The 12,153-nt window shown below is 45.2% G+C and overlaps 1 protein-coding gene across 1 annotated transcript in view; it reads right to left on the bottom strand.

The window, feature by feature from the left end:
- Positions 1–2,863: 2,863 nt before the first annotated feature.
- Positions 2,864–12,153, bottom strand: part of AQP9 (aquaporin 9) — a 46,662-nt gene continuing 37,372 nt past the window's right edge. Inside the window, exons 5-6 of the mRNA XM_083183824.1 lie at positions 7,134–7,351; positions 2,864–5,549 (exon numbers count right to left, since the gene is read on the bottom strand). Of these exons, the coding sequence (XP_083039950.1) occupies positions 5,375–5,549; positions 7,134–7,351 (393 nt within the window). The 3' untranslated portion in view covers positions 2,864–5,374. The remainder of the gene's footprint in view (positions 5,550–7,133; positions 7,352–12,153) is intronic.

Consider the following 12,153-nt stretch of genomic DNA (forward strand, 5'->3'; position numbering starts at 1 on the left):
AGCGGTGGCTGTGAGTGGTCCAGGGGTGCCCAGCGGCCCCTGGTGGCAAACCACTGCCTCCTGCTTCACAGAGCTTCCTCTGACAACTTCAATTCATATGTTTCTGTGGCCTCCCTGCATGACCAGGGTGTCTCCCACACTGGGCAATGCCGGAAGCCAGTAGTTATGTGCATCCAGGAGATTGCTCAATGCAAACAGTATGCTCCTGTGTCCTCACAGAAGCAGCATGCGCAAAATTAAGTGCGGGGACTCCGGGAGCCCGATGCAGGAAATAATACTGAAATCAGTGCACTCGGATGACTCGGCTACCCTGACCTCTGCCCCTCCTTATGTGAACAAATAGTGAGAGTGCACTATGGAGGGCAAAAAGGTGTGAGTCTTCGTTGCATGATGGCGCCCGATGCACGTGATCTCGTGTCATCGGGCAGCCGTCGCCTAGCAACGAGGCAGACGCGGAGCAGGAGGCTGGTGAGGATCCCGGTGATCGTGCTGCCGATACCAGCAATCGGCGGTGACGCACCGGGTCCCCGCTGCGTCCCTGACCACATGGATATCACCCCCATAAAAAATCCCCATTAGTGGGATATATATCTATAACTTCCATTCGCTTCTGTTCATGTCAAGCTCCAATTTTCGGGTCATGTGACCCCAGTTAAATGAAGTTCTTTTATTATGCTTTTCTTATTTTAAGATTTATATGTATTTATCTATCAAACTGCCTCCTAGTTTGTTAAAAATGATATAGAATGAAAGTACAAGACGGTTCTCTTTGTTTTTAGACTTTATTTTGTTGCTTGACATGTGCACAACTCAGGTGCACCCATTTGAGAAATTAAGCCACTGCTGCTATATATATCAGATTCAGACCCTTGTTCTACACTTGCTCGTGAAGAAGCCGGACACAAAAATCCGGGGAAACGCTTTGAGATGATCCAATTGCCTGGGTTATCCATCCGTATGTGACCTGTCCTCTCTCCCATTGACGTTGAAAAAGGAGGAAAAACTAACACGCCAAATCGGGAGGCCTGAGCCCTTGAAAACATAGGGCAATCAAGGACATTGCTGTCACCCCTACTGGACATTATCCAGACGACACTTAAGGATGGTAACAATCAATATCTATACCCCTCATCTATAATACTCCAACAATTGGAGATCTCATTTCCACAAGTTCCCTGATATATTTTATCAATTGCTCATTTTTAATGTATATTTCTTTTTATTTTTTATGTATTATGTGATAGATGTACATCACCTATGTTAATTAATTAAATATTAATTGTTGAGAGCCGTCTTGTCACATTATTGGAAACAGCTAGCGCTGGCACATCTCTTGTTTCTTTAAATGAGTCAAATGGCAGCTGGATGGGAGGAACACTGGGCAGGCATGGTTGCAGGTGCCGGGTCTGTGCAGACGTGGCGGTATGCCATACCGGTGCATAATGCCCCACTTCAAGCACTGTTAATATGTTTATATTAAAAAAAAATTATATGTGCTTAGCTGCTTAGAATTAAGTAGTGTGGTTGTTCTTGTGATTGCTGTTGCTATCTTTTGCCATTTGTGACTATACTGTGTGCCATGGGTCTTCAAACGGTGGCCCTCCAGATGTTGTGGAACTACATGTCCCAGCATGCCCTGACAGTTTTGCTCTTGCTCTTATAGGAAAAAATGTGGCAATACATGTTGGAACATGTAGTTTCTCAACATCTGGAGGGCCACAGTTTGAAGACCCATGCTGTATGCTATAATGGGCAGAAGCTAACTTGAGCATAAGAACGACAAATGCTTTTGCATCATTTCCATCCAATGACATACAACAGCTGATACATTGGTACCATTGTTGCAAATCAGGTCACATGACAGAGTCTGAGTGCTTCTCAAGATACAATGCTGAGCTTCTCTTCTGGGATGTAGGGGGCTCTCCAGTAACAAGTAAGATCTTAACTGGTGTTTTATGCACGCCTAGAAAACAGCCCTGGCATGCTTGTGTTTGGCCAACCATTCCCCGCTACCACCAACAAATGCTTTCTTCCTGTCAATCACTTTGCGACTAATAACTTAGGGGTAGATTTATTATAGCGGCGCCTATCGCGCCGCTATAACAGTTCCTCCTTCGCCTCATTAGCGATGCGAAGCAGGAGGGGACACCGACAAGATCTATTAAGATCTTGCCGCCGGAGTGGGGGAGCGCTAACTCCCCCCTACGGCGATGTCCCTCCTGGAGACAGCGCATCAGTTAATACTGATGCACCGTCTCCTTTCCCCCCGGCCGGCTCACTGCGCAGGCACCGGATCTCGCTAGTCTCGCGAGATCCCAGCGCAGCTCAGCGCCAGCAGCAGGGACAGAGCTGTCCCTGCTGTTAGGTATAGGGCATCGCCGCCTGCAGCTGGCGAAGTGGACAGCTGCAGGCGGCGGAACGGTCAGCGATGCTGACCGTTCATAAATATGGCAGGAGGCAGGGGTGCAGTGCAAAATATCGCCCCTGCACTATGCCTCCTGCCCCACACCGCCGGCGTTAGAGTAAACGCTCGGCGGGTGTGATAGATCAGGGGAAGCGCTATCCCCTGCTATAACGCACGGGGATAGCGCAGATTCCCCTGATCGCCATATAATAAATCTACCCCTTAGTTCTGTGATCGCAGTTAAAGTGCTGTGCGAGCACACTGGCTCAGATGCATGCACAAGACGAAAAATGTAACTAGTTTGCGTACAATAGCTGCTTTGTAACAGCATCTGAATTAAGCTCCCTGAGCATGTCTGAGTGGGATCAAGCATTTGGTCCAGATTTTGATCATAACACTCACATGTAGTAATATTAATCTGTATTTGTTAACAAAAAAGAGTAATTTAGTAGAAGCATATTATTTTTTCATTTTTATTTGCTACAATTTTCATCACAAAGCTAAAAGTATTATTAAGATATCCACATTATTTTAACATCAGAACCTAAACCCAATTATGCAATGAATATACTGTACAATAGATACACTTAGAAACATAGAAACAGTGCAGTCAAGGACTATTCAAAAAATAAAGGTTCTCTCGCACTATATTAGTTACAGCACTAATTAATAATTTGCAGTATTCGGCAGTTCATTGTGTCACATTTCTATAGGACAGTAACAATGGAAACACAACAGATACAAATAAAATAACATGGCATAAAGGGAACACCAACTCTGCAACCTTACTAACTGTACCATCTGATGTAGTTAGTGCAGTAAGAATGTGGCCCGAGGAGAAGTGGCATGGCTATAGTATCCACCTGTAGCCTCATTTCCTACTCCACTATTGATGAAGAGCAGACTGGGGGCTGTTGAAGGATGGACTGATATCACCAGCTAAATTTTTCTACGGAGCCCGACAATGACCTGTTAGCTCTTGTTAAAGAATATATACCTGACCTCTGTGTGCCTACTATATATGGAAGTACTGTAGTAGATAGGGGATGCAGCCTAATGATAGGATGGAGTCTCAGAAAACCTGTCAGAACTAAAATATATTCTATGAACACCTCTTCTCGAATTATTACAAGTAAAGCATTTATTAGCCGTGGCCAGCCATTAAAAAATGATGTCAGGACAACTGTATTGAAAATCTCCTACATGGGCAAACGATGATGGGAGTGGAGGGAAGAGTGTTTTCAGTTGTCCAGTTTCCCCTACTGTAACTCTCCCAGCAACTCAAATAATACACCACAATAGTAGTTGTATATTAAAGATTGTTACTAGAACTGCTTCCAAACATGCATGCAATGCAATGTAGTGGAGCTGTTGTGCATGCCCATTGGGAGAAGCTTCTCTTACTGACACTGGTGTGTATGGGGGGATCTGAGCACTCAGTCAGTGCACTGGACCAGAGAGCAGCTACCAGAAAGAGGAGACAGGCATCTTGAGATGAGGTGGGAAAATGCCTCCCGTTGGTTATATTATGTATGTTGATTATGGAATGCTTAATTTTTTTACTGCCAACTATGTTAATTCTATGAGATAAATATTGTATTTCTGATACAGAAAGTTTATTTTTAAAATCGCACCCCAGACGTCAGAACATCAGATTGGGGTACTTGGATGGTGGTGCCTACATCAAGAAATGAAAAAAAATTCACTGCTGCATCTAAAGTTTTACTGTGATCACTGACCGGACATGTATATTTTTGATGTATTACTGAACATACTGTACAGTATACTGCACTTTGTATGGGGCAAACTATAATTTCTTATGTGGTATTTATGTTATCCTCAAGGGTTTCCCATTTCACATATTCAATTTTCATTCAAAAGCAGCACTGAAGTGATATCTAGTTGAAATACTTCAGATCTATCTATCTATCTATCTATCTATCTATCTATCTATCTATCTATCTATCCACACATACACACACCAGTAGATGATGGCACAGATTTGGCAAAGCAGTTAACAATAAATCAAGATACCACACAGTAGTACTTGTCAGCATTTCGGGCGGCAAAGCCCTGTATCAAGATGTCTTGATAAAGGGCTTTCTTGCCCGAAACATTGACAAGTACCACTGTGTGGTTTGCCAGATCTCAGAGGAGTGCCATCATCTATATATATATATATATATATATATATATATATATATATATATATATATATATATACACACAGTTTCCTTTTAAACTTATTTAGGCCATTATATCATTATAAAGGGAGCAGCATCCCACCTTCAACAGAACCCCCAACTTAATAAATGAACCCCTTAGTGTGCAGTTGTTCACCTGGCTTAAACTGGAAACGAAAGTGCAAAAATAGGGAAAAACAATAATAAAGGGAATGTTCCCTACAGTAGTTCTAGAAGGAGACACAGAATGTTTTATGACAGCATAGACTGACCCCGCTAGCAGCAAAATTAATAGCAGCACATCATACATTTTCTTTTAGATGGGTAACAGCATTCTACTGAAGTGAAGATCTTGGCCTCTGACAGTAAAATCATTTTAACACACAGCAAATTTTAATGGTATTGATGATGGATAACAGTTATTACACATTAATGCTTGACAAGACCAATTACCTGCATATACCTTTGTGACCCAGTCTATGGTCCATTAGTGCTTCATTAAGAGGACAATTTATGTCTTAGCAATTACGGGGCCTTACGATAATCCCCAGTGCTTTATGTGGGAGATTGGTAGTTAGGAAAAAAACATTTTTGTTTTAATTTCTAACATAGTTCTGCAGGCAATTAGTTGTATCATGTCTCACTATTACATTACCGTTAGCCAATCAAAGTACATAGTATTCCCATGTTGAAGTTTGAGGCACAATAGGCTTGTGAGCTTACATGTAGGAGATCACAGTCAGCACAGCGGCTGCCTGTGTATAGTTCAAAGAAGAGTTCCATTCTCTTAGGCCATGTTGGCAAGTTCATGTTTTTCATAGTGATCACTATCAACATTATGATTAATGGTAATAGGGTCTTTAATGTGATGAGCTTCAATGCATAGGATGTATATGAAGGCCCCAAATGCAGCTCCAACCATTGGTCCAACCACAGGAATCCACCAAAAGTTATTTCCAGCTCTGTGCATATAGAAAAAAGATAGAAAATTTTATATTCAAGATGTAAAAATCAATTAAGTGCAATGCACAGACAAAGCATCATGCGGAAAGAGCGACTTTGCATTACTCCTAAGTGAATTCACACCAGTTTTGTTCCTGTCTGTGGTATCTGTTAGGGTAATCCAGCAAGTTACATGAATTCACTTTAAAATATAATAATTTGAGGAAGACACCCCTGCAGCATGGCATCAACATCTGGGTCATCAGTGCAGTGCCTCATCTACACAGTAGGAACCCTGAATGTCCAATGATCAATGCTGCCACTCTTTGGCGACCGGCCGTGTCATTTGACTGGCAGCATTTCTGCTTGTGTCCTACAGCATGGGATATGAGTGCCCTGTAGGACCAAATACAGTAATGAAAGTGAAGGATTTGCTTCACTGCTGTCTCTGAGAGTCACCACAGCTGGGCAAAATGTTCAGTGGGCATTACTGTAATGCAGAACAGTAAGCATTACTTTGTGGGAAATAATGTGTGAGGCATCTACTTTGTGGCATAATGGGAATAAGGGGCATTATTGTGTGGTAAAATGTGAATTGGGGGTAGTATTGTGCATTACTGACGTCGCAGTGTTCACTCTGCCTGGTATTATCATGCACTGTCAAGCCTCAACCCTTCTCTGCTGTTCTAACCCCTATCGCTTTAAAATGACCACACCTCTCTTGCTCCCTGTTGCTCTCATGGAGCATAAGGGAGGCCCATTCAAAATCTTGCCATGGGGCCTAGAAAAGTACAGTTATGCCCCTGAGTGGAACAGTATGTACTATTATTTATTACCAGTTATTTATATAGTGCACACATATTCCACAGCACTTTACAGAAAATATTTTAACATTCCCATCAGTCCCTTCCCCTAGGGGAGCTTACAATCTGTATTCCCGACCACATGTATACGCACACACAGACATTCTAGGGTTAATTTTGTTGGGAGCCAATAAACCAACAATATTTTGGGATTGTGGGAGGAAATCGGAATACGGGAGTAAATCCATGCAAAACACGGGGAAAATATACAAATTCCGCACAAGGTCATGGCAGGAATCAAACCTATGGCCTCTGTGTTGTGAGGCAGTAATGCTAACATTACATCATCCAAGCTGCCCTTTACTATGCAGTAGTACATTTCTACTTCATTGTGATGGCAACAGTTCAGGGAGAAGCAGAACTGGAAATAGCGGTAACTTTTGACCTTTACATTAGCAAACTGTGGTCCATGTACTGAACTTCCACTTGGCGTGGAGGTAATGGTGTACCTGCTGCACACCATTAAAAGGCGAGGCGATACTGCAATCGTTACTAAATATAACCCCCACCTGTGTCCCATACAGTGCAGTTATAAATGGCCAGCCAAAGTGACAGAGCACACACTCCAGTGAGGAGATGTAGAAAGTAGAAGTGGCGATAGTGAAGAATAAAAAAAGTATTGGTGAATAAGATGCAGCTGTTTCCTGTTATATCCTTAAATAATTTGGTCCTGAGTGTGTGTCACTTAGAGATCAAAGATAAATCCAGCAGTATCACAACCTACAGTATGAGATCACTTACGTGAAGACTTCAGGGCCCCATCCAGCCAGTGCAGTGAAAATCCGTGGACCTAAGTCTCTTGCTGGGTTCATAGCTCCTCCACAATTTAATCCCAGTGACAGTCCTAGTACCAAAATGAGGAGACCAATTGCAATCGGCTCTAGTCCCTTAGGAACTGCTAAGTTCTTTTTGTCAAACATGGCAAATATGATAATGAGCAACAACGCAGTAGACAGTATCTGTAAAAAGAGACAAGACATAACTTTAGGTCACAATATAGTACCTTGTATTATATTAACCAAAAACTAGAAAAGGAAAAGTAAAAGGAATTGAGCATCATATAGGATAATTTGTGGCTAGCCCACTGAAAAATGAAGACTCATAGCTGCAGATCTCCTGTGCAGTATGAAAATATTGGAAAAAGCTCTATTCCCCTGGGGAGGGCCGTCACATTGACAGTATAACAGACTATAACCATCTAAGATGTCTATAGCTCACGCATGCACTGTAAGGTGGCCATACACTAGGGCAAATTACCTGAGGCTTGAAATTGCATCAGATTTCCCTTGAACTCCCCAGCAGCTTCCCAGGAGTCCTGCATGTCAGATTTGTACTTGAGTGCTTATGTCACATAAGATATATTGCATGCAATTTATCAACCCGTGACCAGGGCCGGTGCAAGGCAGTTTGGCACCCTAGGCAAAACTTCTAATAATGCGCCCCCCCCCCCCCCCCCCTACCCAGTTTCGTTAGGAATAAAGTGTATATATATATATATATATATATATATATATATATTTCTGTGCGGGCACCCGGTGCGCAGCAATGTACTTCAAAGTATCCCTCACACACCTGTACCCCTGTCCTGCACGCTGCTGTTTCCCTTAGAGTGTGTACACACGGTTCGATGTACGATTCGATGTTTTGTCCGATTTTTACTTTTTCCTTTTTTTTTTTTTTCTCTACTCCTTTAAGATATGCCTTAAGATATGCTTAAGATTTTGACTTTTTACCATACAATTTGCTATGCGATTTCCTATTTGATTTACTATGCGATTTCCTATGTGCCTTAATGGTGTGTACACACTGATACAATCTGCATAATGCTGTGTACACACTGATACAATCTGCAAAAGATCCAGATAAGATTTTGACTATATAGTCAAAATCTTATCTGGATCTCATGCAGATTGTATGGGTTTTATCCCAAGCGATCCAGATGCGTTCAAGATGCGCGCTCCCATATCTTAACCAGAAAGTCTTGGCTGCCCTGTCTATATAGTGCAGATCTGTACTATATAGTCTAAATTGAATGCAGATAGTGTAAATTGTATGCAGATAGTCTAAATTGTAATCGCATCTGGATCTTATGCAGATTGTACTAGTGTGTACACAGCATTAGATCCAGATAAGATTTTGACTATATAGTCAAAATCTTATCTGGATCTCATGCAGATTGTATGGTTTTTATCCCAAGCGATCCAGATGCGTTCAAGATGCGCGCTCCCATATCTCAGCCAGAAAGTCTTGGCTGCCCTGTCTATATAGTACAGATCTGCACTATATAGTCTAAATTGAATGCAGATAGTGTAAATTGTATGCAGATAGTCTAAATTGTAATCGCATCTGGATCTTATGCAGATTGTACTAGTGTGTACACAGCATTAGATTTGCTTAAGATTTTGACTAAGCGATTTTGACTTAACAACAGGATGACTGACAGGGCCCTGGAAATCGTATAGCACATCGCATCTTAAGCATATCGCAAGGCACATACGATGCATGCGATATGCTTGCGATTTGTGCTAGATAGAGTGTGCTGCCCACTCTATCTCCCCTCCGATCTCTCCTTAAACGGGAGCGCGCATCGGGCTAGGAAGCCCTTACAATGCATACAATCAGTATGCGATATGTATGCGATATGGCTTCCGATGTTGACGATATCGTCAACATCGGAAGCCATATCGAACCGTGTGTACACACTATAACTCACATGTAACCAGGCCCTGCACCCAGCCTCATCCCTAATACATGTTCCCCAGCCATGCACCTCCCCCAAACCACATGTTCCATCCCCAGCCCTGCAACACACATGTCCCCCAGCCCTGCACTTTACCCAACACACATGTCCCCCAGCCCTGCACTTTACCCAACACACATGTTCCCCAGCCCTGCACCTCCCCCAAAACACGTTCCCCAGCCCTGCAACACACATGTCGCCTAGCCCTGCACTTTACCCAACACACATGTTCTCCAGCCCTGCACCTCACCCAAAACACATGTTCCCCAGCCCTGCAACATACGTCACCCAGACCTGCACTTTACCCAACACACATGTTCCCCAGCCCTGCACCTCACCCAAAACACATGTTCCCCAGCCCTGCACCTCCCCCAAAACACGTTCCCCAGCACTGCAACACACATGTCACCCAGACCTGCACTTTACCCAACACACATGTTCTCCAGCCCTGCACCTCCCCCAAAACACATGTCCCCCAGCCCTGCACTTCAACCAACACACATGTTCCCCAGCCCTGCACCTCCCCCAACTCACATGTCTCCCAGCCCTGCACCTCCCCCAAATCACATGTTCCCCAGAGCTGCAACACACATGTCCCCAGCCCTGCACTTCAACCAACACACATGTTCCCCAGCCCTGCACCTCCCCCAACTCACATGTCTCCCAGCCCTGCACCTCCCCCAAATCACATGTTCCCCAGAGCTGCAACACACAAGTCCCCCAGCCCTGCACTTCAACCAACACACATGTTCCCCAGCCCTGCACCTCCCCCAACTCACATGTCTCCCAGCCCTGCACCTCCCCCAAATCACATGTTCCCCAGAGCTGCAACACACATGTCCCCAGCCCTGCACTTCCCCCAACTCACATGTAAAACCATCCCTGCACCTCCCCTCCCTCAAATACATAAAGTATGTGCCAGTCACCTTTGCTGTATGTCTGGATGATCTGGCTGCTGGCAGGATCGGATCTTGTGCTGGAGGGGGCGGAGCTACCAGACGATCTCTGTGAAGAGCAGCAGCAGGAAGCAGAAGAGCAGGGACACAAGCCTAACTGCCGGCTGCTGCTGGAAGCTGAGCCCAGCAATCACCCACAGAATGCAGTACCTGCTCCCAGGCCTGGGTAACAGCATTCCAATGTGCAAAATGTGCTGGGGGAAGTGTCAGACTCCCCTACAACGCACGAAGACCAGTAAAATACTTAATTTACATGATCATGGTACTGGGGCGCCCTCTAGTGGCCAGCGCCCTAGGCAGCTGCCTAAAGCTGCCTAGTGGTAGCTCCGGCCCTGCCCGTGACCAATAGCATGCAATTTATCTTACTGCATACACTTGTACCATACAATTTCTCTGATGGGCTGTACTACAGGATGTTAGGGGGCTGACCTAAATAGGGCTATTTAAAGCTACAGGATATAGAAGAGGCTAGTACAGTGGGTTCTTTTCATGAATCATGGTACCCTAGAGCAGCGGTTTTAAACCTCGGTCCTCAGGGACCCCCAACAGTGCACGTTTTCCAGGTCTCCACACATAATCAAGGGAAATAATTAGCTCCACCTGTGATCTTTTAAAATGTGGCAGTGAGTAATTAGTGCACCTGTGTATCTGTGAAGTGACCTGGAAAACGTGCACTGTTGGGGGTCCCCGAGGACCAAGGTTGAGAACCACTGCCCTAGAGTATACCTGCCACTACTCTACTGACCCCTCTATACTACTGATCCCTCTGTACCCACCACTACACTACTGATCCCTCTATACTACTGATCCCTCTGTACCCACCACTACACTACTGACCCCTCTATACTACTGATCCCTCTGTACCCACCACTACACTACTGATCCCTATTTACTTCTATACCTGCCACTACACTACTAACACCTCTCAGTAATGGCAGGTTCTGGCATACCCGTGCAGAAGATCCACAGGTAGCCATGGGACTATCTCACAGCAGCAGGGTTTCTGCTGCCCAGGGCAGTAGGCTTCCATAATGTAATGGCACCCCACATGCCCATCCGTCCACCAGCATGCCCATCTCTCTGTATGCCTGTGTGCCCTTGCATCAGCCCACACACATATCCGTCCACCCGGGCACCCCTCTGCTGTGGGTGCTGCACAACTCCTCCCAGTTAGCAGCACCAGTGGGACCGGCCGTGCTGAGGGGACAATGCAAACTGTCCTGGCGTCCCAATCCACCCCTGATCATACAGTCAGTATTGATTATTGATATTTGCCCCCCCTTACTTCCCATATACAGCATATGTCACAATCACAGGGCAAGCTGCTGTAATGTAGGAGTTAATCTGGTTTCCTAGGTAACTGTTTATTACTTGTATAATATGCACTCTGGGCTACTTTGCCTGTGAATGTTTAGCAGTCTTAGGAACATCAGAAGTGGCTGAGACTGAATAAAATAGAATTTACACTGAACACAATGTAGCTGGGGATCTGGTATATCCTTTCTAGTTCATCTCTGTCTCTCTCTCACTCTTCTCTGGGCTGCCGGGGAGACGTGCAGGGGAACTGTCTGTACTGAAGTATATTGCTCCCTATATGGTGCTGGGCGGATCAGAGCTGTATTGAAGCTGAACTGTCACTGCTTATTGTGACTCTTAGTTTTAATGGGTATCAACTAGGGGGTGGGGGTTGTGCTTTGGTTGTTAAACCCTCCTGTGTAGGTCTCTGTGGGTGGCTGTGCCTGGTATGGGGCCGTACTGGGGACGTGCTATGCTGCTGCAGGGGTTGGTTTGTCACTCACCACTCCCCATTGTATTCTCCAGGGTCCCCTTTTCTCCGGCTCCGTCCCCTCCTTCTCGGCCACTCTCCGCCTCCCGTCCGGCCTCTGTGGGCTGCGGCACTCTCCGCTTCCTGTCCGACCTCCGGGCTTGGCGCCGCCTCTCAATGACGCGGCCGCTGTCCAGCAAGATGATGCGGCCTCCTGTCTCTCTGCGTCACTCCTCCGGCGCCGCCTACCTCCGTAAGTCCCTGGCTGGATTCTCCGGCCAGCGTTCACCGGAGCTCTCG

The sequence above is a fragment of the Crinia signifera genome, chromosome 4 (assembly GCF_055691185.1).
Source record: "Crinia signifera chromosome 4, ASM5569118v1, whole genome shotgun sequence".
Classification (NCBI taxonomy): Eukaryota; Metazoa; Chordata; class Amphibia; order Anura; family Myobatrachidae; genus Crinia; species Crinia signifera.